The sequence below is a fragment of the Genypterus blacodes genome, unplaced genomic scaffold, assembly GCF_046128005.1.
Source record: "Genypterus blacodes isolate CSIRO-AG114 ecotype Tasmania unplaced genomic scaffold, CSIRO-AGI_Gbla_v1 ptg000045l_1, whole genome shotgun sequence".
Taxonomy (NCBI): Eukaryota; Metazoa; Chordata; class Actinopteri; order Ophidiiformes; family Ophidiidae; genus Genypterus; species Genypterus blacodes.
The window spans coordinates 58,005-85,621 of NW_027466858.1; the positions used below are offsets into that span (position 1 = coordinate 58,005).

General features: G+C 42.5%; 1 protein-coding gene across 2 annotated transcripts; it reads left to right on the forward strand.

Annotated features, from left to right (window-relative positions):
• The first annotated feature begins 76 nt into the window (after positions 1-76).
• On the forward strand, positions 77-27,617 carry kank1a (KN motif and ankyrin repeat domains 1a). Of its 2 annotated transcripts, XM_076149351.1 has the most exons (13): positions 77-302; positions 14,547-14,676; positions 17,767-18,300; positions 18,340-20,373; positions 21,243-21,329; positions 23,132-23,240; positions 23,651-23,869; positions 24,093-24,180; positions 24,280-24,499; positions 25,635-25,777; positions 26,200-26,400; positions 26,502-26,600; positions 26,691-27,617. In XM_076149351.1, the coding sequence occupies exons 2-13, from the start codon at positions 14,640-14,642 to the stop codon at positions 26,751-26,753; spliced, it is 3,834 nt and encodes a 1,277-aa protein (XP_076005466.1). In that variant the 5' UTR covers positions 77-302; positions 14,547-14,639; the 3' UTR covers positions 26,754-27,617. The 2 variants fall into 2 exon arrangements, with proteins under 2 accessions (XP_076005466.1, XP_076005464.1); XM_076149349.1 differs by having other exon boundaries at positions 17,767-20,373.

Below are 27,617 nucleotides of genomic sequence, written 5' to 3' on the forward strand. Positions count from 1 at the left end.
AGCTCTGTGAGCACTGAGTGTGCGGACCTGTTTGTCTGGATGCCGACTGCGCATGACCGCGCGGCTCGAGCCACTTGTTAAGACTGACAAGTACAAAGGGACTTGTGGGAGCTTCTCTCTGCCGCGGCGATAAAGTGCGTGCGTAGACACTTTTACCTTCCAATTGTTATCTCCTCGGTGCCATTTATCCTCAAACATCTCGACTGGAAGGAGAAACGACAACAACAACTCTGTAAATTAAGAGGAGGAGTTGCATTCAAGCTGTAAAAAGAAAGCCAGCCGGGGAGAGAAGCCTTCGTTGGGTAAGTTAACGAGTCGAGGCTAAGTGGTAGCAGGGAGGCTTTGCTAAACTTGTATCAATGTCCTCGTCTTTCTTTTTAGTTGTTTGTCGATGTGTTTCCGTCATTAAAGTATGAATTAGCGCGTTGGTCAGTAAGATAAAGGTCGTTGCGTCTTCAGTAAGTTCCTGTTTGTTTTCAGGTGGTCCTGTGGCGTCGACAACAGATGCTGCGTTGCCAATTGTCGCAGGGTTGTTTTATGTCAAGCGTTTTGTTTTGACTTTAGTTTAGCATTTATTTGACCCCAACTACCGCAAAAAAAAAGAAACAAAAATCATTAATTCCTGTTTGTGTAAGGCAGCCATGGCCGTGTTGGAAGTATCTCCCATGCTGTGTGATTGAACTTTGAGCTTAAAGGGCAGGGAAACAAGTTAAATCCTTAACAAGAGCTCAAGATGTTTACTCATATTGTCTACGTGGACGCTATAATGTCACAAGTTAAACAGGTTTACTTTTGTGTGCACTATAGAAATACTCTCTAGTAGTGCACATAAAAGTTCATTTATGTGGTGATGCAATATAATCTCCGCAATTTTGAAAGATTAAGGTGTATAGAGAATTTATGGGTTATATAAAGGGCACTTGAGCCCTCATAACTCCTTCAACAAGGAATCTAGTTCAGTCATGGAGGAAGGAATCGAGTCTAACATGCCACAACTTATTTTCTTATTGCTCTGTAAAAATGTGGTGCATGCGTTTAAGTAAAGAATGAGCTAAGATTCAGATCTAAGTGCTGTCTCTTCTGTGTCCACACGCAATTTTCTACATTTGCTCAAATCATTTGTGTGGTTTATCATCTAAATTGCAATTACAGACAGCATTTTTAATTTGAAACAGTGAGAAATCAGTATACTATTCAACTTTATTTATATAGCGGCAAATCACAACAAACGTTATCTGGAGGCACTTTACATACAGTATAACTACTATTGCAGGGTTTTCCTTAACCTTTCTTAGGTCTAAGGTGCTGTCATCCTGTGGGGAGAGCCCTCGGCACAAAGTAGCAGTAGTAGTGACATTTCTAGTAGTCACATCGTCTAGTGGCATTGTAAAATGGCGGAATTAGTGTGAAAAGGAGCACTTAACATGGGATCAAATGTGCAAAGCTTATCTGCATGTGAGCGCATGAGCTCTGCATGAACATCTTAAAAGCAAACATGTCAACTACATAGAAGAGGGAGAGACAGCACAATAAGTAAACAATACTAAGTGGGCTAACTCGCTTCAGCAAGTATGTGGAATCGTGGCATGACCTGTGTGATGAAGTGAGGCTCCTTTTTATTGACATAAACCCCACCAGGCATGAGCAGTGTGTGAAGATCACAACATCTTGACACCATGCTTTGTTGGTGTAAACACAGGCTACCCCTGTGAGTTTGAGCCCATCAAGCTGAATGGTGGTACCTGGGATGTTTGTCATTCAGCCGTGTCTCTGTGAAAACCAAAACAAGGCATAGCAGTCTCAGATGTCAAACGGGGTAGTTCTATTTAGTTTGACAGAATCCTTTAAGTGTTGGAACACTTGTTATGTCACCTTCCTCCAACCTACCTGCATCCACAACAAATTGGTGGTGATACACGCGACTCCATGTAAAATGTCCCATCAAAACTAGTAGGAACGTTGCATCTGCTAGTTCTTGATCTTTGAATTGAGTGGACTGACCCACATAAAGATGTATTTACCAGCACCTACTTGACTGGGGGTTAATGTCAGGTGACTCTTCATGGCAACTCCTCCCACTGCATTCTCGTGGCATTTGTGTGCTTGGGCTGTCGTTTTTCTGTAATGAAAGACGATTTTCTGGCAGCATCCCCATGCTGGAACGGCAGCTGCTGGCACCATTGAATGGTGGCATATCCAGTGTTGAGCTTGTTTGCTTAACAGGTTAAATAACGTGTAGTGGTTAGTGATGAGAGAACTCCTATTATTTTGCTAATATTTCTCAGGTCAGATGGGTCGGCAACAAACATACTATTGACAGCGCCTGAGCCATACAAACGAGAGAAGACGCATTTAAACACTTTTGGGGAAAAGATAGTGTGTTCTCAGTGTCGTCTACACGGACACACAGAAGCTGTGCTAGTGAGGAATCAACACACCAGCTACAGGCATCCAGACAGACAGAAGTCAAGTCAAAGGCACGCTCCCTTCAGAAGGTTATCAACTGTTTTCTAAGGGATACATTAAAATACCCCAGCAGTTTCACAGTCATCTGATGTGCATGTGCGCAGCTCCTGTCAAGCCTGCAGATGTTGAGAGGCTGATCTCTGCTCTCAAGTTGGAAAGAAGAAAACCACAAAAGCTAAAATGTTGAAGTTGACGTCAATTTTATTTTAAGGGTCAAGACTCCACTGAGAAGAGGAGATCAAAGTCTTCTTATGTCACAAATGTGGTAATGCTGATTGTCCAAATGATGTGAACATGCATAGTTTTCAGTTTCCCTCCGCCCCATCACTTCTCCCATAGACAAAGACACCTTAAACCTTTTTTTAAAAAGCCATGGAAAGCCCTATAAGAACACAGAGAATTCCATAGCTTCTCCTTGGTTTCCCACTAGTACATTGTTTCCTCCACATTGGAGGCAACTGCAACCCTGTGTTATTTGTTACATCAGGCATAGCAGCACACTTTGTCCACAGCAGGCTCATCAGCCTGCAAGATCAAAGCTGGCTTTTCACTGCTGAAATGTCTCAGCCCCACCAAACACCTCTCTGGGATTATGTCCCCCAGTGATCAGTTGTTTGTTCAGAAAGAAAATGTCTTCCTTTTAGCGGGGCCATCTGAGGCCAAATCTGGCCTGTGTGTGTGTGTGTGTGTGTGTGTGTGTGTGTGTGTGTGTGTGTGTGTGTGTGTGTGTGTGTGTGTGTGTGTGTGTGTGTGTGTGTGTGTGTGTGTGTGTGTGTGTGTGTGTGTGTGTGTGTGTGTGTGTGTGTGTGTGTGTGTGTGTGTGTGTGTGTGTGTGTGTGTGTGTGTGTGTGTGTGTGTGTGTGGCTTTACAATTTTGTGGAATCCTTGCCATGGTTTTTCCTCTGTAATTTTCTGAAGAGTTGTGTCTGAGGCATAATTTCAGTTATGTGCAACCACATTCATACAGCTGGTTACATAGAAAAGTGTATTTATATGTTCTTCTGCAAAAGGGACTTGCTGCTCAGGTGTTCAAAGAGCTGGTTAAAGTTCTACATGAGCCTCACACAATCTTCTGTTAATAAATCCCCTTTCAATAGGAAATCCACTGAATGTAACCAGTTAGAGACTGGTAATTTTAAAGATTCTGCATTTCTAAAATCTGATTAAACTCCTTAACAGTAGATCAGGCTGCAAGGGTATTCCGTTCCTCTTCATAGATTGTCTTCTCATTGTGGCTACATGTATCCGGGAGCTTGGACCCCAGTTTGTATGTATAGCAATACTGCCGTTTGTCTGGAACAGACACACAACTTCAGATGTACAAGTATGTAGTAGGAAGCCGAAATGAAGAAACAATTTTAGTAATGGCGAACCTTTCCTCTCGCTTTAGGTAAGAATTGAGACTCTTATCGGGGAGGAGTCCGTTGTTATTACTGCTCTGTTTTTGATGCGCTGCCTCTGCTGGTTGGATGCCTGCCTTGTGCCAAAAGTGCCCCCCTGCCTTTGTCCATGTTTTTTTCACTTTGGCCCAGAGAAGAATTCCCTATGCAGGAAAAACCCTGGAATGGGTGAAGGCTTTTCTGTGTGTAGCTGGGATTATCCCTGGCTAAACCGAGACGTGTGTTTCACAGGGATGTTTTGTTTTCTTAGAATGTTGATCCTTTTCTTAGTTCATATTAGCTTTCACTAATTATATGTTTTTTGTGTTGACTAAGAGAAGTTCTCAATGGTTGGATTTATGTGTTACTGCATCTTTCCCCCCACCTATGTCATATTGAACACCTGGCTGACTATGAGGGGGAGAGAAAAAGGCTTCTTGTCTGCAAATTGTTGGAGTGAAAAATCCCATTTTTTTGTACGCTAAGCAGGACAAGGTGGCTGTTAGGGAATTCAGGGCTCAAGTGATACTGTGATAATCCCTCAGGTATGTAGGCATGCAGAGACTTTGCCTGTCATGTTTAAGCACTCCACAGGAAGCTCTGCATTTTAGAAATAAGTGCATGACCCTGATTAGAGGGGATACCCATCAAATTTGATCTTGGAACGCATCAACACCTTATTTTATATTGTCTCTAATATGTATTTGTAGGTTTGTTAGGTGTGTGTTTTTGTTTTTATGCTATTTGTAACGTTTTAACACCCCGTCACCTTTTCTGAGAATTTCACCTTTTTTGAATTCCAAGATCCCTGACCTTAAGGAGGACATTCACAGACTTCCAGAATTCCAGAGAAAGGATGCTCTCCTGACCGGCTTCATAAATTTGGCAACCGAGCATTGTAAACTCATTGCCTCCCTAATTGGGCCTCCTGGACACAGCCCTGTAGGACACATCTCCTCCTGTCCCCACCGGCAATGAAGCCGGATGGCTGTTGGTTGTTTATGGTCACAAGAGTGGCCCGGGTGCGGCCACCTCTCCCCTTTGTCTGAGCCTCTCCAACCGCTCTGTGGTCCTGGCTCACAGCAGCAGATTCCCCACCACTGGTGGCTTGGTGCTCCACGGCTTCATGTGTTCCACTCCTCAGCACACCTGGGACCATCGGACATTCTAAAAGAAAGTGGTCCATTCTTTCTTGCTTGCAGCATATTCAGTTAACATTCAACACAATATTCTCCTGATAACTCGAAAGGCCATTCTCTTACAACTGACCCCATGCTGACATGCATGCTTTACGGGTCGCATCACGGGGACCTCTTAGTACTTCCCTGCTAGTCTAGTTTTTTTCTTTTTCTGTGGTCAGTCGGTGCACACCACATGTGTGCTAGTCCAGCACACAATAGCAAATTGTTAATGAGATGTGTTCATGGATATGCTAGCGAGGAAGCCCAAGATTGGTGACTAAATGAGCCAGCACGTCTGTCATGTGGCAGTGCTTTGGCTTTTGTAATTGAGAACACCATTTGCAAGCGAATGTACAGTCTGGGAGGAAAATGGTCATGTAATTGATGTACCTTGTCTGTGTTAACTTGTGAAACGCACACACCAGTAAGACTTAATGGTCTATACTTGCAGCATCTACAATTGGACACACTTTGAAATTGCACACCATAATTTATGATGTTATCACACATCACAGTTTCTCTTCTTATTGTGTAGCTCCAGTTGTTTGTAGGCTCATTTAAGGCAGGTGTATTTTTACATTACTATTTGTTTTGTGCAGTTTTAAACCCAGTAACTTACACAGTCTCTCCATCAAGCCATTATACTTATACATGTTGAGTCTTTCCCATGCCAACAATGTCACTGTTTACTGCTGGGAGAACCTAAGAGTCATGGCCCACTAGCCACCAGGCCACTCATATTACAGGCACCCTCGCTGGCTAGTATTGTCAAGTTACACTATGTGTGCGTGTCTGTGTGTGTGCGGTGTATCCGTCTTGTGATTGGCTCATCTCTCTGCCCTATTGAGGCCATGTGGTGGCTCCATGCTAATCCCTCATTTTGCGCTGGGATGCTTTCTCACAGGTTCTCTTGATGTACTGGGAGCTTTCTATCACTTGCTGCTTGTGAGGGAAATGAAAACACAAAATAATTAAGTAGGTCGGGTAAGGGCAGTTCTCTCTTCACCTACATCTATATTGGAACAACCAGTAACACAACTGTTGTCTGGGGCTTGAAGTCGTCATCTAGGGATTGGAAAGTTCCAGGGGCCTCATTAATGAAACATTTTGTAGAATCCTGACTTAAACATATCATTTCTTTATCAAAACTGGCGTGAAAAGGTTCAAACGTGCCAAACAACTCTGATAAGGCTTCATGATTATCCCACAGATTATCCACACATATTAAAATGAGCATTTTTCCAATACGTATCCTTCTTAATAATATAGTAAGCCTTTAGCTCAGCACCAGAAACATCTGAAGAAAATGATGCACTCTTCTGCAAAAATAATTGACTGTGATCTTCCATCCGGGTCCTCTGAGTTTTCTCCCTCTCACCACAAAACCATTTCTGTATCCTCTGATCACTCCCACCACGCAAACCATTTATTTGAACAGCTGCTATCAAGGAGGAGATGGAGATCTCAACAAACATATGCAAACAGATTCATAAATAGTACTCGCTCTGTCGCTGTCTGAGCACTGAACTTTCACAGGCCTTTGTATCGTGGCATGATGTATAGATTTAATAGTTAAATCGCTTATCTTCACTTCCCATCTATCATGGCAACTCTTGATGATTTTACCCAAATAATAATCAGTCCAGCTCTCTTAACTGTGTTTTTTTTTTTTTAAACCTGTAGCATGGATGCAGTGCATTTGCAAACATTTGACTATATCATAATTGAGAGAGGAGGGAGAGGTTTGCAGTTTAATGAGTTTATTACAGTTGGTGAGTGTGAAAGAGATGTAACTTTGCTTTATGCGGCCGTCTGGCTCCTGCAGGACCTGTGTTGGAAATATTCGGCTTGGCAAAACTGTTAAAGTAGACAAAATTATTTCCTTTTGGGTTCAGTGTGGCTTTGTCTACAGGAGAGCTCGACATCCTGGTGACACCATTGCACTTATCTGATCTGGTAAAAGCTTCTGGCCACATTAATGCCGCTAAATAAATGTGCTTAAATGCTTTAGGAGGCCGTATTTCACTGTTCTATAATGATACTTTGTTCTTTGAAATAACAGAAGAATTAACACGATATCAATTTCATAACTGTTTGATATTTGATAGCGTATGTAATGCCCCCCCCTAAAAACCCAACATAAAACAGTAGTGTAATACTCGACCACATCAGCATGCTGTCTTGTCTCTTAGCTATTGCCATTTGAGGAGTCGATGCCGAAACTATGCCTAGAGTTGTGTCATACTTGTCCTTGTCACTGGGCTTTTGGTTTGACTCAGCTCCACCGTCTAAGGTTTCATTTTCCACAAAGTGAAACGATTAAGGATAGAATCCGCCCGTCCTTGGAAAGATATAGATGCTGCATCAGATTGGGAGGCGACATTTTCCACATGTTTCAATGGAATAGGAAATTGCTATCAGGACTCTGCCTGGATCAGTTGTTGTTCTTTGGCTCTTTTAGAGTTCTCGTAAGATTTCTACAAAGTGAGTGGCTGTTAACCAAGCCCTTCCAACCATGTTCTGAGAACAATTCTTTAATTTCCAGAATTGGAATTGATTGAAATTGCAGACATTCTATTCCATCTGCCGTAGATGGGTCATTTGTTACAGGGCTTAATTACGTGTCATGACATTTGTTTGTCACTCAGGCCCCAGTAATATTTACATCCTTACCCATGGATGAATGAAAGCATTGCTTTACATTTTGTCAGTTTGTTGTTGAGATGCATTTCCACCAAACCAGTTTCACAGCTTTTGGAAGCTTGGCCTGCTTTGTTTATTCAGATTAGCTCTTGAATAACTCAGGTGGTTATAATAGCCGAGTTGTTATTTTGTGTTGATGTTGATCAGTGCGGTGAATCCTGGTACAACTCCATTTGATCCTGAGTCCCTCTCAGTCTTTAAACATCTTAAGACCCAGCTCGACCCAGCTTTGGATAAATAAGTAAATTTAAATGTAGATGATCAAGTTAAAAGTCCAACAATTAAAGATGGACAGTCTACAGTGCTCTGGTCGGATAAGGGTGCAAATCCCTGAACGATTACTTTATGGAAACACCTTTTTACTACCAGTACTGCTTCTATTTTGAATGAGTCTATTTTTATTTCATACTCCTGGATTTTGCAATTCAAATCCACCTGTCCAGGCAAAACATTGAAGCTCCATTGGAACTGCTATCAGGCCTCTGCCTGGAGCTGTTGTTGCTCGTTTAGACGTTCCTGTGCGGTAATGTGGCCACAGTCCCTATCTGGGCTTGAAAAAAACGTTTCCCCTAAAACCAAACATAAATGTGTATAAGCCTTGCTGAATAATTCTGAGCTAATCTAGGACAGTTGTTTTTCTTTTCCTGAAACATTTTCCAAGGTGAGGTTCCAAGAATGCCCCAAAAGCTAATCTCTTTGTTTCGATGGAAGTCTGCAACCTCCCTCCAAACAGTCATAATGCCATTCTGTTTTCCAGCGGAATGTTCTTGCTATTACAGACCAGAGTGACATTCACTGGGAAGATTCCACACCCACCCCTTCACTTCAATATAATATGTTGCACTATAACTACGAAGGCATGCTACTGTTTTCGTAGCCTGTGACCTTGTGGCTGTGAGCTGAGGCCACAATAATGAAAAGAATGAGAAATGCACAGTATGCAACAAGAGGCCTGTGCTGCGAAGCATGATTAAGCAGTTAGTCAGCTATGTTGAAGCTCAAGTCTAATTTTCTTAACGTCACAAAGCTGACGCACTACTCACTGATCACACTCAGTGACTTGCGCTTCACTGCAATTCTGGTCTGGAGCAGAATTTGTTGGAGCTGAGATATAAAGCCCTGCCTCTTGACCAATAACATAATTTGGAAAATGGCGTCACCGTCCCTGCAGGATCCCCTTGATGTATCTTTGTTTCCCTGTATAAAGCGGGACTAGGATATTTAGATAGCTGCAAAATCGACTTAAATTCCCAGAGAATACTCTAAAACAATACAGATTCCCAGCAGACATTTTCCTATGCTTTTTTACTTGCTTTGCTGTGCGTTAGTAATGATGAGCGGATATTCGATCAACAAGATAGTGATGGCACTGAGGAGAAATTTTTTTTTATTTTTTTTTTTATGTTGTTTACAGCATGTACACAGTTTCCACAGTAGAGGGCATGATGCCACTACAACTCTGCTGAAACCAGAAACCAGTGCTGACAAAGCACAGATGCAATCAAGATACAATTGGAGACATTGATATTGCACACATTCATGTAACTTATTGCAACCCTATTCATCATCACATCACTGAATAATACACATCTCAATCTTTCTTTGGATATTGTGCATTCTGAATCCATGTGTGTATGTAATTGATTTTCACATTGTACAACAACACGGCACTTAGCCGTGGATGGAAATATTACTTCGATACTCCAACTTGTCACCTAATAAATAAATGAAATAAAAATAAAGCAGAACAGAAATACAAATGCTGTGTAAAGATAGAAAGGGCGATGGGTGGGCGCAGCAGCTACATTACATTAATAGAAGGGAACTCGATCTCAAAATAGGACAGAAACAGCTTATAGTACTTCTGTCTGGAGCCTCGGGCAGTGTGTTAAGATTTTCAAGTTTAAGATGAGACATGACCTCCTCTACACAGCACTTTTGAAATGGCGGCCTTACTTTTTTTATTCCCACGACGGAGTATCAGACGTTTAGCAAGTAAGGTAGTGACTGCCATAGCCTCAGTCTGGAGGGTTCTTAGTGTCTCCTGCTGGACTTCACCAAACAGTGCAGTTAATGGGTTAGGACCAGTAACAGTATTCCACATGTATAAAAAGGTATTAAATACATCTGTCAGTTTGGGGCATAGCCAGAACATGTGACTTATTTGAGGTTAGCTGGGTCTGGACTGCACCTGATGCAGGTTGGGTCTAAATCAGGGTAGAATTTGGCCAACTTACTTGCAGATAGATGTAGCACCTATGCAGAAACTTAAACTGCAATAACCTGTGTCTAATGCATATTGATGATGAGTGTATTATGTATTATTGCGGCCTGCCAATGTACTGTATATCTGATATAGTAATTTCCAAGTCTTCCTCCCACTGGCTCTTTAAGTAATTGAGTGATGGGGAGGCAACCCTCTGAATATTATCATATAATTCAGACACAAGGCCTTTGCCCACTGGATCCATGTTCACTCATCTATCCTGTGTGTGTGTGTGTGTGTGTGTGTGTGTGTGTGTGTGTGTGTGTGTGTGTGTGTGTGTGTGTGTGTGTGTGTGTGTGTGTGTGTGTGTGTGTGTGTGTGTGTGTGTGTGTGTGTGTGTGTGTGTGTGTGTGTGTGTGTGTGTGTGTGTGTGTGTGTGTGTGTGTGTGTGTGTGTGTGTGTGTGTGTGTGTGTGTGTGCGCGCAGTGTGTATATATATATATATATACACATGTATACCTCGAGAGATGTTTTCAACCCCTTGTTTTATAGCCGATGTTTAGGCCCAGGTCCAATGACCTCATTGCTGGCTATGGTCCTGTGTGTAGGTGCCATGGAGTGACCTGATAAGTGGAATGTGCTTCCCTAGCAGCTGCAAACGCACAAGTCTACTCTGTGAGGAATGCATTTCAGCGCTTCCTCACACACAATTCAATAATGTTTGCAAATTATGATGTAAACTGGGAAATTATGTGGCATCTTGGTAAATTGTGGCATCTGGTTGAAGATGTGAATTCATGAAAAGCTGGGGGGGAATGGCTTGCTCTCTGGCTCTGTCCATCTTTCTCTGTTTTTGAGCCGGCTCCATTTGTGAAGAATTGAAGGCCAGTTTGAATGAATTTACCGGTACCACATTGTAATAGATTCTTCTCTGGATTATCTGGGTCACCTTCAGCTGGGGAAGCATGAAGGCAAATGGTGCTGCTGTTTTGGTTTCTGGTTAATGTGTAACCATTTATGATAAAGCTTTCCATTCTTTGTCCTTTTTATTTGTTCTTTTTCAACCATGAGCTGAAGGTCTGCCCAGGATGAAGAGGGGCTATTAGCAACATTATTTAGCCCCTGCTCTTAACCTGGAGGCCCAGGGCAGGGGCCAGTTCTACCTAAACAGGCTAAAGTCGTGTTTCCTCATATAGTACACAGATCGTTTGGCTGTCATATGAGGAAGTTGTCTAATCTTAGCCTCGAAATATATCTGTCTCAGAGGATTGCTGGGTACAGACTCTCTGCCTCTGGCTGTGGATTCAGTCGCTTGCTACCTGTGTGTTGTCGGAGAACGCCAGAATGAGAGTTACAGGTAAGCAGCAAATAGTTGCAATTGCTGATTGCATTGTTGCAGTTAACTTTTGTAGTGTGTGTTTAGATGTTACAAAGAAAAATGTTCTTTAGTAACTGGTGGTCCAAAATTGAGCTGTTTAAAAGATGTGACTGTTTACCTGAGATAGTGCAGGCCTTCTTCTACAGCATTACAGTAGGCAAAAAAAGACTGAATGCCTTGGTAATCCTGTAAATATCATCCTGGGAAAGATTACTTGTAGAAGAAGCTAAGGAAACACTGATATTAATAATATTCAGAGATTATGGCTGGCCCAAATACCATATTAAGGCTCTGAGTATTTGTATTGGGTTTCTTCTGAAGTGAATGTGTGTTGGTTGTATTCTCATTGAGATGACATTCAGATCGCATACCCTGCTGATATGCAATTTAAAACAAAATGAAGCTGTATTGAAAGAAGTAAGCACAAGCAGACTTGGGCTCATACGATTCTCTTAAAATATTCAAGTGGGATGAAAAAATTGCATTATAGATGCAGATAAAGCTGTTATTGCCAAGCTCTGTACAACATGTGGAACAGTGAGACTTTTGTTGACCTACTTAAAGAGTAGTTAAATAACAAATATTTTCGAACAGTTTTGAGTGATTTTAATTGATAAAGAGTGAGAGCAAACCAATGCAACTTGGGGAAATATGGAGGTTTGCAGGTGAATGGACAAGCATGCATGTATACAATGTCCATATATACATAATAGTGACTGTATTGTTGTTAGATTGACTGGAACAATTCACTGGCTTGTGTACAGAGGAATTAGGAGGACTTCTCTTATTCTGTTTGTTGAATAAGAGATCAGATTACAAGCATGGCTAAAACAACACAGCATTCTGGTTAATCGCTTGTTCGTTTATGTTTGAAATGTGTTCCAGATGGGATTGATCAACTGGAATTATAATTTAATGTGATCAATCAGGGCTGTATCTCCACTCGTGCTGGCAAATGACTTCAGGCAATTGTCAGACTCGTCATTCCTGATTAGTGTAGTGCACGGAGTCCTCCTGACTTGATTTCTGCTTTTTGTTGAGGTTTTTTGATTTGGCTCTCATGCTGCATCCTGAGCACCAAGAACTATTCTAGAAAAAACTGTGGTTAAACTTTTTGTTAACCCTAAGTGTGCATCGGGTCTCTGTCAGCAACACTTTTTCAAAATAAAGCCTTAAGGGCGGAGTTAAAGGCTGATTTTAGTTCAGTGTCTTTTTCAAATGTTCGATTCCTTTTCTTATTATTCACCGGTTTTTGGGAAATGCTCGAGGCCCTTTTGCCTGATCATGTAATTATTTAGCTGCAAACTGAACTTGGCCCACCTTGACAATCACCAGAAAGAGATCAGAACTTGCTGCACCTGCTCTCTTAATGTGATATTGCATCTACAGCAATGGCAGAGTTCTGAAAGCGCCACGTCATTCATGTGACATTGTGAATTTGGTGATGAAGTTGGCAGATTATTAGCTCACCAAACCAGCCATTCTTTTAAGCATCATGACAAATAACATGACTAAGGACATCAGGCAGCCTACTACTTAACTAACATGAATAGATGATAATGATATATTTGTGTAATTCTTCAACAAGCTGTAAAAGGCCGAGTGTAGTCTTGGCTCTTTTGCAATAACTAAGACTTCAAATTACTTGCACACATTGACAAAGTGTGAGAATTCATTAAAAGGGTCCAAACTTTTCCCTGTGGAATTCTACAAATAGAAAACGGGGATCAAATGTCCTCTCGCCAACAACCCAATGAGACGCGTCTGTCTGGTTCTTAACATCCCATTTCCCTGCTCTCAGTTATATATAGTTATTTTATGATTATAAAATAATTGCCAGACAGCTTGAAAAGTTCTTCCCTTGAAATAGGCTTTGTCCAATGCAGGGACTCCTTTTCAAACATATTGATATTTATATTCTATAATGTGCCTGAAAGTGTGATATTTGGAGAAATCATTTCATTGAGTGGAATGGAATTTTGTATTTTAAGTTCTACAGATATTTGGATTTAGGACTGAATTTCTTTTAAGGGTAAATCCACTCTATGCTTCAGACTGTACCAATGGCACATACTCCAATTATTTCCCCCTACAAAGCGGAGGGAAACAATGGTTCCCCATATCTCTGCTGCTCTTTGACATATTCTTTGAAACTTCAGCCATTGCTCTTCTCAGTTGCACGCCTTTTCAATGGATGAATACAGGGGGACTATCCCATAACGTTCTATTATATGCAGATGAGCTTCTATGTATTATTAACCGCAAGTCATCACTGTCTGCTGTCTTGGCTATGCTAATGCTTTGCTCAGCTTTCAGGCTATAAACTGATAATAGTGAGCTGCACTCAACCCGATTGGAACCCTATTGTTTTTGCTCTGCTTCTTGTTAGTATTTTTACTAACATTTTTACCTGCAATGTGAAATGTGGATGTTAGGTAACTTGAGATCTGGCCACAAGTGTAAAACTGACCTTTGACAACCATCAGGCAACCATGAGAGGGGAATTATAATGAAGCAAAAATGTAGTGGTTAATAACTTATCTAAAATACATGCATATATGAACATCATATATGTATATTTGGTAAACTCCTGAGGTCAGGTGTGAAGCTTGGAGAGGAGTGTAACTGACAGCTGACTGTAGAGGACAGCAGGTGTGGGGAACATGGACAAAGGGAAACTGAATCTGCGACAGGTGAAAATAATCAGGGCAGGGCAGACGGTCACGCAAACAGGAAACGCACAAGGGCAGGAAGTGAAGGTACAGAAATGAGAGGAGAACAACAAAATAAAATGGGGAAACAACAACACACAGCATCATGACACTTCCTCTTCTCTGAACAAAATGAAAAGATGCAGATTGACAGCTTGGGCAATGAATAAGGAATCATGCAATATTATTTTGGCAACTCTTATCTGGTTTTGATTTTGTTCTATAATTGTTTGTGTTTGTGTTTTTTTTTATTATGAGAGACATTTGTTGTAGTTGGCACATTTGGCCTTACAGGTTTTTGTCTTAGTTGCCTGTATGTTTACCAGTTGTCCCAGTTCATTGCATCTTTTCCATACTGTACAGTGAAACATTCTGCTGTTGAACCCTATATGTTGTTTATGATCGCCTAACATTTGCTGGTCCCTTTTGTGTTAACACCTTTTCACCATCCTACTCTGTTGGCATGTGACTTTTATCACACGCTTGATCCTTTGCAAGTGAATCATTTGTGTCTTGTCTCAGTTTGCAGGTTGCATGGTAATCTGGACTTGATGCATGGCAGTTGCATGACCACAGTAGGTCTTGTTGTGAGGCTAAGAGTGCACAGCTGCAACCATGGCTCAAACCATACGGGTGAATGTGAATGGCTCAGGTAATCATCCCTTTCTTCATTAACACATTTTGGTATGTCATCAGGCCATGTTCATGTTTATTTTGGTACAGTATTATGCATGTACTGATGTAAGTGTCATGTGATGTATGCTTGTCTTATTTTGTTAAATTGGCTCCTTTTGTTGCTCTGGCACAAAGGGTAATTTTTTTTTTTTCTTTCTACAAACCTGAATGATAATATTAGTTGGTAAATAGTTAGTTTGACATTGTTGTATGTCATATGTCACTATGTGTCAAATGTTTCCTAGCAGACCCAGATCCTTGCAAAATAAACTTAGCTTGATAGGGATACAATGGAGCCAGATTTGGATCAGATCCATCAGGAGGAGGCACTACAGAGTCATATTTTTCAGAAACAGGCAATTTATAGATTCCTCTCCAGATGTTATCTTTGCAAATTGTACAGAAATGTTTTTAATGATAATCTGTTTCTTTAAGCCAGACTGCCAGTTTCTTTGCATCGTCTTCTCATTAGAAATATGACTGAATAGTACACAGTCTCAAAAAATGTCTGCCCTTTATTTGTGTTCATTCAGAGTTGTCTGAATAAAGCTCCCTTATGTGCTATTTCTGCTCCCTGTTTCCATCAGAAACAGAGCAGCTCTGTGTGGTTGGCAGTGCCGGCCTTTCCTCTGCGTGTTAGGCAGCCATCTAAGACAGCAAGTAGAGAGGGCCGGCACGCTCCCTCCCGTATTGTCCTGTGCTCTTATACACAAATTGTGTATGTCTATTTAAATAGTGGTAAAATAACTGTACAGTGCCCCCTTGTGGACAAAATGAGTCACAGAGAGAGAGAGAGATCTTTTGTTGACATTAAATCACATCCCAGTTATACTTGCCTGCGAAACTCAAACGGCTTCACTACACGTATGTTTGAAAGTACAAGTAGTGAGTGTAGTGAGCAAGATTTGTGGTGAAGAGATGACTCAACATAAAGTCACAATCATTTCAAACCAATAAATTGCTGTGGTGTGGAAAGATGCAAGGTGTATGTATTGTAGCAGCCTATTTCGTTCTGATGCCCGGAGCTGACAAAAGCTTTTGTCAACTCTAAATTAAATCTTTTTCAGAGTCAATGTAAATCAAGACAAGCCCTGATTGTTCAGTAAGGTCACAGCCCATATAGGCCTCGCTCTAGCAGTTGTATTTTAAATGTCTGTGAGGCTAAGTTTCAGCTTGCAACATAAATAAAACAGTGACCTACTAGATGGCATCACAAGTTTGATCATGTGCCATCTTTGTTGTTAATATGGCTCAAAATAATATTGGGTACCAAAGTAAGTGGTGAGTAACCCTGTGATATTGACAATGGAACAGCTGTTTGGAATAGGAACAAAATCTTGGGCTCTTGTCTGTCATTGTTGGTTCCCTCTGCCGAGAGCTTATCCCCTTCAGTTGTCCCGTGTTGTTGAGGTCATTGCTCAGCTGTTTGGGGTCCCCGTTGCTAAAGCAGCTGTCACTCCTCTGTGACTAGCTGACTCATATCAGGGGAGTCCTCAACCTCAGACAGCACAAGACCAAAACTGTGCTGTCACACAGAGGATATTTGTACAAGGCAAAAGCAGCCAGTTATTTTTCAGGTCAGTGCACACACAGTACAGGCTTTGTCTGGAACATGTCCTTGGCTGAATGTATGACAGAAAATTCCAGACTATGTCCTAAAAATTAGTCGGTGTTGCTTATAAACAATGAAGTGCAGCTGGCATAGGTTTATTTCTACATGAATTGACTTTGATTCATAGTGATTCATTGTACTGTGTGAAAATGGAGACACTGTATTAATAAGTAACTTGTGTTCTCAAACTGTGTAGTGCAATATGAATGAGTGGTTGTTTAGAATCAACCAAAGGACAAAGGAATGACGTGTACAGGAGCACCACTGAAGCTAAATTGTGTCTCAAGAACACTGGCTGTTATTGTCATGAACCCAGCCTCCCTCCACTGAATAACAAGACTCTTCTTTGGGTAGGGGAGAGCCTGGCTTAAAGCTTCATTGGATTGGAGGAGGCAGCTGGCCAATAGTGTGCCTGAGCAGCGCTTTGCTAAGTTTACACCAATAGTGGAAATTTTTTCTCCCTTACGACGGGAAGGATTGTGAAAGAGCGCACAGAGTGAGGAGAAACAGCTGTTCCAGTTCTTTCTATTGAATCTTGTCCTCAACACAACAAGTATAGGAGTGGGAAGTGTGAAGATGCAATGGAAAGAATGCTTTTTTGGCTGAGGTAAGTAAAGCTTCATCAACAAGGCAATGCGGTTTTAGCTGAAAGCTTACCTTTGTAAGTGTTTTAACTGAAGGGAGCAGAGTGACAGGAAAAGTAACTGGGGTTGACTGTAGTCCTGTTGTAGACAGGAAGAGCAGAGCTGTTTATTTCAAGTCTGCTGAAGCAATTAACTTGTAAAGAACAAGGTATGTTTGGACAGCACAGTGTGACTCCCAATGGCCTGGAAAGCTTGACTGGCAGTACAGAGGCAGATCTGTCTTTGATGGCACATTTTAAATAGATGTGTCATTTGGATGTTAATGAAAATGTTATTTACGCCAAACTTTTGAATTAAATGATTCATTGTGGCTTCCTTCTCCTCCTTTTTTTTTGTTCAACATCTGATGGTAGCTCTGTTGTCTATGTCGTAATGGAGAATTGGATGGAATTTGGACTAGATAATATTGACTTGGTGCTTGTTGTTTCTCCTTGACTGCTTTGTCATTGACCTAAGCTTTGTAAACAAAAGAAAATATGCAGGTATTATAGAACGCCGTGTGTGTGTGTGTGTGTGTGTGTGTGTGTGTGTGTGTGTGTGTGTGTGTGTGTGTGTGTGTGTGTGTGTGTGTGTGTGTGTGTGTGTGTGTGTGTGTGTGTGTGTGTGTGTGTGTGTGTGTGTGTGTGTGTGTGTGTGTGTGTGTGTGTGTGTGTGTGTGTGTGTGTGTGTGTCTCTCTCACACCTGGCTGTTTTTTTTTTTAAGAAAATACTATAATTTCAAATTCAGGTGAAATAATTTTTGTAATTATATCATAAGACAATTTGTTAATTTGAAGTAACTAACACTATGTTCTCATTGTTTGTTCCACAGAGAGCGGACAGGGGTGCACAAGCACAGAGGATAAGGACTCTGTGGCCCCTTACTATGTTGAGACTCCCTATGGTTATCAGTTAGATCTGGACTTCCTGAAGTACGTGGATGACATTGAGAGGGGCAACACCATTAAGAAGCTGAGTATCCAGAGGAAGCCCAAGGTGCCCAAAGCCTTGGCTGTGCCTCAGGACAGCATTCAGACTAAATGGACCTCCACAGACTCTCTGTCTTCTTCCAATAGCGATGACAAGCAGTCCCCAGTGTTTTTCACCTCCAGGCAACAGGTCGATGCACCACAGACCCCCACCCTGAGCAGGGCAGTTTCAGCCTCTGAACCCCCTCAACAGTCGTATTTGAACATTTCTGACCCAAAACAGCTCCTACCACCCCCTTCACCCAGGTTTGCTGCTCGTCACAACCTCCAGGTGGAGAAGACCTTGATGGAGACTCGTCGCAGGCTCGAGCAGGAGCGTCTGCTCATGCAGCCGTTTACTGAGCCTCCACCCCCCCACCGTCATGTTGCCAGTTTTGGTGGCATGGGCTCCAACACCTCCCTGTCATCTCATTCAGGCTCCATGGTTCTATCCCACATCTCCTCATCAGTCCATCAGTCTCTTCCTATTAATGGTTACCTCGCCAATGGAGAGTATAATTCCTGCTACCCAGCTTCGATGGGTGGCTCCATCCGCCACAGCCCTCTGAGCTCTGGCATGACTACCCCAGTGACCAATGTCAGCCCATTACACTTGCAACAAATCCGCGAGCAGATGGTGGTAGCCCTAAAGAGGTTAAAAGAGCTAGAAGAGCAGGTGAAATCTATTCCTATCCTACAGGTCAAGATTGCAGTTCTGCAGGAAGAGAAAAGACAATTGGCTGCTCAGTCCAAAAACCCACTTAACGGAGGTTTCCGCAAGCGTTCTTACAGTGTAGGCAGTGCTGACCAATGGCAGAGTCCAGACACCATTCAGAAAAAAACCGAGCTTCATATTGCGGAGCCTGAAGCCCAGGCACAGAACGCTCAGCAGTTGGAGGAATTCAGGCATCTGGCCTTTGAGGTCCAAGCTCTGGAGAGGACGAGCCTTGATTCTACTGGATTTGAAATCAAACAAATTGAAACCACACAAAACAAACCCCGCCAAAAGTCCATAGGTGTTGTCACTGATGAAAATATGAACAATGTTCCTGTCATTGAGAGGAACTTGACCAAACAATCTTGTTTCCTCGATGCAGGAGTTGTGACAGATCGAAGGGAAACATGCAGCACTGCAGTTGGTGTGACTGAGGCCATGCTGGGCATGAGTAATGAATCGGAGAAAGAGATTGAGCTGCAGCAGCAGACCATTGAGGGGCTGAAGGAAAAGATCTACCGATTGGAGGTGCAGCTGAAAGAAACAACCCACCAAGTGGAGATGGGTAAACTAAAATTAGAGCTCCAAGCAGCTGGAGAATCAAGTAAGAAAAAAGCAGACAAAGGTTCAATGGCCAGACCGGAGATGTATAGTGCCTGTGTGGAGGCTAAAGTCCAGGTGCGGGACATGGGAGTAGGTGACCATCTGGAAATCAGTCATGCTAACACAGCCAAAACTCCACAAAATTGCACAATAGGAGTATCTTGTCAACCCAGTGTACAAAATGTTGCCATAGGTCCAAACATATCTATGGACCAGTGGGTAGTGCATCAGCGTGTGGAAGTACATGACCAGTGCATAGGCAGAGAAGTGGAGACGTGCGACCAGAGTGTAGGCATGGAGCTAAGCTTTTGTAATGTAGGAATTAACACAGAGGAAACCATGGATTGCTCGGCCCTTTGCAGACCTATGTCAGAATTGATCAAGGAGACACAGTCAATTGGCTGTGGAGAATGTTCAGTGGATGTGATTGTCAGCCCTATCAAGAAACTCATCTCCCAAGGAACTAACACAGACTTGGTTAGAAAAGTAGAGTTTGGTGTCATGGTTGCTCCTGAGTCTGTGACTCAGCAGACCAATACTGAGACAGAAGTTGCAAGTAAATCAACAAATACAAAAAACACTACCCTAATTGATTCTTTCACTAACACATCATTGATCACTTGTGACAAGCATACCAGCACAACTGTCTCTCCTGGGGAAGGACTTGTTAATGTAACGGCAAAGATGCGATCTGTTGCAGTGGGAACCAGCACGGATGTGGAATCCATCCTGGCCCAATCAACTTTTGCTAAAACCAAAGAATGTGGGGTGGGACCAGTTGGTATTCATGAGAACTTCTTGGTTGGTTTGAAAACTAGGAACATGGCATGTGGCCCCTCCCAACCAACTGAATCTGTCAATACAGGCAACAAGGAGACTTTGGAGGAGAGTGCACCTTTGCAATCACAGGCCCAAGGGGCCGCAGGACTCGACCACTACATTGAGAGGGTGCAGAAATTATTACAGGAACAACAAATGTTGCTTGCAGAAAACTACAGTGAACTTGCAGATGCTTTTGGCCAGCCTCAGTCCCAGTTCGGTTCCATCAATAATCAATTGGTCAGCACTCTCTCGTCCATTCACTCTGTGATGAAGTGTGGAAGTGCTGAGGACCTCATCAACCTGCAGCTTGACTCTGCAGCGACAAACAAAGGTGAGGATAAACTGATGTGTCCACAAATGCTGCAACAATATAATGCTTTGCCACATATTGCTGAGAAACAAAATGCAATTTTAGCGTATTAATAGGCATCATTAAAAGGCAAACAAGGTTATGGTAAGAAACGCATCCACCACAGGGTAGAGAGTGCAAATTGTTTGTCTTCCATTGTTTATTAGGCCTACACAATATATCAGCTATTGGACAATAAGCTCAGTGTGTTACATTCATGGGGTAATTCAGGGAAGAACAACATTACATTTTAAATGTCACGCCATTGAAAGAGCATTTTGTGCAGTATGGCACAAAGCCCGTTTGAGGGGAAGAATACTGTTGGTTAAAGTTATCACTGACCCTGACAACTGCAGGAGCTTTGGATGCGAGTCAACAATGAGCTCATTATGTCTGCAATGTTATTTGCGCCCAATACCTCAATGTGTATGCTGATTCATGGCTCCCTCTGAGTTATATAACTGTGTGGAGTGTGCTGATTGGCCAGTAAATGTCTTCAGAGCAAGTTTGTTTGTGGTCTGTGCTGGACTCTTTGGAATGTGCTGTGACTAATTGTGGTAATTGTGCTCCTAAAAATGTGCGCGGTAGTTTTTGATCTTCTCTCACTTTGGACTTTGTGTTCACTAAAAAGTTTACAGAAATTCTTCCAGATTGCTCACATGCTTGTCCCGACTGCTTGATTAACAATAAAGCTGTTAACCGTTCCCAGCAGCAGTCTAGCGTTCCAGAGCAGCAGTGGCTCAGCAGTGTCATGACACAATGCGATGCACTGTGAAACTTTAGCCTTTGAGGTGTTCCTCTTTTATCTGTGGAACTGGACCATAACTTCAGTCTCTGTCTCTCTCCTGCAGTTGGCAGTCAGCAGCTATGCTCCCAGTCGATCAATGAAGCTGAGCGGAAGAGTTTTATGGATCAGCAGATGTCCTCAGCACTACATGGTACTGCTGTCTTCACAAAACACTTTTTACAGTTACACAATGATTGTTGACTAATGCTTTACTTGGCCACCCGACAAGCTGACATCCTCTAGACATTACATTTCAAAGTTTTAGTAGCTACGTCATCATTTTTACTTTCAGAAATGTCACAGGAATTAAAATTGTCTGTTGTGATTCCATTGACAAAGGTAAGAAACTGCACCAACAAGTGTCTAAGAGTTAAGCACTTACAATATGGTTTCAAAAGCGTTAAACATTGTCCTTATGGATTTCACACATTCATTATATAACTCAGTCAGCAGCAGTCAAACTTGCTCAAAGCCTGCATTCTTCCTGATAAATGTGGCATATTGTGAGCCTGATCTAAAGAGGAATAAAACCTCCTTGGTTGCTCTCAGCCCCCACCTGTTAAAACACAGGAAACATGGTGAATAACTCTGTTATTGCTCAGCCTACACACGCCAATGTATAAACATGTACTCTAGCTGCATAGCCTCCATGTGCAATAGATGCACTGAAAAAGCTGCACACACTAACACTCACACATAAATACTTTGAGTGGTCCCTGAGAGTAATAAAAGAGGCCCCTCCACAACGGCACGTCATGGCAGATGTGCTGAATGTTCTGGCTCTGGACCGGTATTTGGGTTTGTAAGGCCTGCACTTCCAATTTTTGCAGCAATTTATCATGCCTCAGTGACAGATTGCCTTGGAAGGAACATGAGAAATGTCTGACTTCTTTTCTGGCAGAGCTCTTGATTATGTCAGAGAACTTTAGTGGACTATTAAGCCATTATCGCTCACTTGGACCAGTTTGATGTTGTTGACTGCAAGGCACTGTAAGAATTAATGAGGGGAATTTGCCTCCACAACTTAAATGTTCATTGGCATTCGGGCTGCCCTTGTGAAATCTGTATAGTGTAGTCTTTCACAGATATTCCACAGAGACAATTTTAGCCAACATTATTTGCACTTTGTTAAAACAGCAGTCATGGTGATTTAGTAAAAACTTGTCATCCTCTCACTAAGTTAAATGGACACCCTCATTCTGTTCCTCATGTACTATAGTTCTGCCTGAGTCGGCCTTTTTTAGTCATTTGTGAATGTGAATGGGGGGGGGGTGTTGGAATCCATATCAGTGGCGGTCCCGGGCCTTATTGGTGAGGTCAACTGCAGAAGGGAAGAAGCTGTTCTCATAGTATGAGGTTTTGGTTTTGGTTTTGACAGACCTCAGCCTCTTTCCGGAGGGGAGCGTTTCAAATAGTTTTTGTCCGTGGTTGTAGGTGTTGGCCATCATCTTCCCTGCTCACCTCAGTATCCTGGAGGCGTAGAGATCCTGGAGGGCCGGCAAGTTGCATCCAATCACCTCCTCAGCCCAGCAAATGATCCGCTGCAGTCTGCTTTTGTCCTTAGCAGAGCCTTCATGATGAGGGGGCTGATGTTCTGCACTGAGGAGGTGTTGTGCTGCGCTTGTTCTGAATGTCCCCACTGTCTGTCAAGTGTTGAGCTCCAAGTTGTTGTGTCCACACCAGAGTCAAGTCACAAAGTCAACCTCACAACTGTAGACGGACTTATCCCCACCAGAGATGAGCCTGATGAGGGTGGTGTCAACCGCAATTCTGAGTTTAAACCTTTAACAGCTCATTTATTCAGTTCATTAAGGAAGTACACATAAAGGCTTTCATATTTTATGATCCATCAAATTAATCTAAATACGACTTTTGCGTTGATGTCTGCCCTTTGATCAAGTACAGTAATCCCATCTAACTTATTCTGTTGTGTCCTTGTGTTTACCTCCTCAGGGCAGCCATGCAGTCAGAGCAAGCTCAAATCCATTATGAAGAAGAAAGATGGGCAGCCAGACTCCAATGGCGGCAAAAAGAACCTGCAGTTTGTCGGGGTGAATGGAGGGTGAGTTGGTCCCTGATTTTGAGAGTGCAGTCTTGACTGTTATATGGATAATGTTTTATTTTAATCCTGAAATTCACTGAGATATCTGGAGAATATGATGTATTTGCAGTGACACTGATCAATAGCAGGAAATGCAAGTGTTCTTGCAGATTCAACACCTTTAGGCTTCACATCTATTTTAATGTATTTAACATCATGTTCCATTGGTATTTTCTTCAGTATCCCAATTGAAGCTGAAGATGCTACTTTATTTTGAAGTCTATGGTTAACATGCAGTGCGGGTGTCCTTTCCTCCCATGTTGGATACTTCAGAAGAGCAGAGTGCATATGAATCTCACTCAAGCTGCTGGAGTAGTTTGTTGTGCTCAAATCTTTGAATTCTTTGCTTTTGTCGCCCCCTTTTGGTGAAGGTATGAGACTACGTCAAGTGACGACTCCAGTTCAGAGGATAGCAGCTCCTCTGGCTCAGAGGAAGAGCAGGATGAAGAGGAGAAACAGAACCAAGAAAAGGATGAATACAAAAATGTGGAGCTAAAGACACCGAAGGAGGAGTTCCAGCCTGAGGAAGCTGTGACTGTTGAGAGCAATCAGGAAGAGGAAGGTCTAGAAAAGCAGGACACAAGAGAGAGGTTAGTAATCAATCAATTCAAATGCCTGTCTGAGATGGATACACACTGAAGCTGACTGGGGAATACACACTTGCTGGCTTAAATAAAAAATACATTGCGGTTGAACCTTTGTGCTTCACATTTATACCATTTGAATTTGTGCTACAGAGTAAATCAGATACACAATGTTGAGATTCAATTATTTGTATGTTAATATATGAATGTGTCTCACTTCACTCAAAAGGCACGAGCTCAGTGAGAAGATGCTGGCTGCATGCAGTGTTCTCAAAAGTCACCTCGGCGACCCCAAGACTGTGAGCTCTAAAGATCTGGTCAGTGGTTTTCAAGTACTCAGTTGTTCTACATACCATAATAGATAATGTGATCTAAATCTGATCAGAGAATCCTTCCTCCTCCTCCTCCTACCACAGAGATCCTGTCTCAACACAGTGCAACATGAGTGGTTCCGTGTGTCCAGTCAGAAGGCAGCGATGGCAGCCATGGTTGAGGACTTCCTGGGGGCGTTCACCACCATCTCACCGGCTGTCCTGCACCACGTTGTCAACATGGCTGATGGCAATGGCAACACAGCACTGCATTACAGCGTCTCCCACTCAAACTTCCAGGTGGTGAAGAAGCTGCTGGATGCAGGTGAGAGAAGCAGGATGTCCAACTGAAATAAGATTTTTATGATAAAAATGTAGATCCTATCTGCCGTACACATTTAAAATGTTACCGTCTCATTTAGTGACAGTGTTTGTATTGTATCATCCTTAAACTGAACCCTCAAAACCCATTGCTATTGAGGCCCACTGATCATTTCTACCACCACCTGCCAACTCCCTGACCAGCATGTTGGCTGAAGCACGGCCTCAATGCTTCAGCTGTCCTCCTTTCCTCTGTTCTCCAGTGCTCCTCCTCCTCCTTTGTCCTGCACTTTCTCACTTTCTCCCTCCATGTCTTTGGCTGCTCCTCACTGATTCAGTGTCCTTGAATGACCAATAGAATGTGATGGGGTCCCAGCCACTTGCTGCAATAATAGCCTTTTGTCTGGTAGAGCTTTGTGTCCTTCTACTGTGTGACAGTCTGTGAGTCCCTTATCCACCCGTCTCTCTTTGTGGCATTTCTCCTCCACCAGTCCTAGTTCCTAACCCACTCCTTCCCTCCCTGAAGGGCCGGCCACATTCATACATACTTCAGTCTTATCAATGAAAGCATTTGCACGTACACACAAAACCGGTGAAGGCAAGTTGACCTGGTTAAGGCAGAAGTCATTCTTGTTAAACTCTTGTGTCCATGCAGTTGGTCAGTAAATGGATTTCTCAATTGGAAAAAAGGCACAAAACTATTATTTTCTCATCTTACTGGGGAATCTCAATGTTCTTTAACACAGTTACTGAAAGTTTCCTGTTTACATAACATTGACAAACCCTGTTGCTGCTGAAAGTAGGGCAAACTGAAGTTCATGCAAATGCACGACTGGCTGATCCATCAGAGTTGAGAGGCCACATGCAAAATCCTAGAAGGGAGCTCAGGCACTGCCTCTGTGTTGCTTTTGTAATCGTACATATGTCCGATGTGTGTTGCTTTGGATAAAAGTAGCAGCCAAATGACTTAATGTAAATATTATTATATAGTTCAGTGACTTTGAAGATGGACAGAAGAGTCAAACATGTGCACCGCATTAGAGATGAGAGGGAGCTGCAGTTCCTCTAAGACTCGTACACAAAATAAATGACTTCTGTTTCTATTGTTGCTTTATGTGGTTTGTGTCTGTGTGTTACAGATGTGTGTAACGTGAACCAGCAGAATAAAGCAGGCTATACCCCCATCATGCTAGCTGCGCTGGCGGCTGTAGAGCTGCCCAAGGACATGCACATAGTGCAGGAGCTCTTCAGCAAGGGAGACGTCAACGCCCGAGCCAGTCAGGTCAGTGTTTGGAGTCTGAGGTCAAAAGCCATTGGGGGAAACGCAGGGAAACACACACAACTTAACATTCATTGAGCGCAGATATGAATGCTGACATACGGTCAAGGGACATCCTCTGTATCTAAATAAGATTCAGTTAGAGGTACAAGTTGAATTTTAGTTGCCAATATTGCTGTGTGTCATTTATGTCATGGTGATGAGAAAAGTTCTAATCAGAATGACATTCATTTTGATGTATTAAAATACATTACTCTTATACTAGACAATGTTGTTTTATGTTTAGCTTCTAATGGTAGTCAGATATAAGATTAGCAAGTAGCAACACACTGAACATTGTGTCACTCTATTGATGGACAAGACAGGAGCAGGATAGAAGCACACAGAGGCCCTAACCTTGCTTTTGTATCTGTTTGCTGTGGCAGGCTGGTCAGACGGGGCTGATGCTAGCCGTCAGTCATGGCAGAATGGATATGGTTCGGGCCCTGCTGGCTCATGCGGCCGACGTGAACATCCAGGATGATGAAGGCTCTACGGCGCTGATGTGTGCCAGTGAACACGGCCATGTTGAGATCGTCAAACTGCTGCTGGCCCAGCCCGGCTGTGACGCCACACTCAGCGACAGCGTGAGTAAACCATTAAGGGACGGACATTTCTCATCTATTTTATTTGTTTGTCTTTGTCATTTTCTTTCAATCTTCTCCTTTCCCCCCCCCCTCCTCTTTAGGATGAGAGTAATGCCCTGTCCATCGCTCTGGAAGCAGGACACAAGGACATTGCAGTTTTGCTTTACGCTCACGTCAACTTCTCCAAAGCCCAGTCACCAGTATGTTTCTCACCACCGTGTACATTCAGACACGCTACACATTTACTTGTGTGTTAACTGTTATGCTGACCCTCGGTTTGTTTTTTGCAGGGGACGCCTCGACTCGGCAGGAAAATGTCACCTAGTCCCACTCGGAGGGGCATGTTTGATTAGAGGAACTATTATTGCCCAATTTGTGCTGCTATTGTTTAACACTAAGCAATGCCTTAACCATAGCTGGATGATGGATCGGGTGTATGTGTGTGTGCGCGTGTGTGTGTGTGTGTGTGTGTGTGTGTGTGTGTGTGTTGGTCTCCATGATGACCCAGTTCCCTTTCTTCCTGACCTCCCATTGAAATATAGCTGACACGGCTCAAATTAATGACAATTCTCCGCCACGGACCAATTACTTTTTCCCCTTTTTCTTTTTTAAAATTGGACAACGACTCCGTTTTTTTTTTTCACAAGCACCAAAACGTACACTACATTTATTTTGTGCATAACTCAATCCATGGTGGAAATGTTTGAATGATTCAGCCCCAGTTTGGAGTCTGTGTTTCTTTGTACATAGTGTTCACTTCACCTCTACACCTCTGACACACACACTGGGCCTCGGCTGGCATTTGCACCCAGCTTTGAATGATAAACAACTGGATGTATGAATATAGACGTGACCTAGACTGGAGAAATTCTACTTTTATACAGATCCTTTATGTCTATGAAAATGAAATGAAAATCACAGTATTTTGAATATTTGCTATTACTACTTTAATGATCCATGTATTTATCAAAGTCTAGTTTTAAATGCTGATAGATGTATATCATTATATATATATATATATAGACTGTGGTCATTATATTCCAATAACCCTTCTTTTGTCTCACCCGTGTCTTGTTCTTCGTATCAAGCTTTCATGACATGTGTACCATCAGCTGTCTTGTTCTACACTAGTATTCGACAAGGTACTTAAAGCCTACATGGAGCATTCAAGTGCCTGAGTCTTTGCCATATAACAATAAACAGTAATTAAACAATCA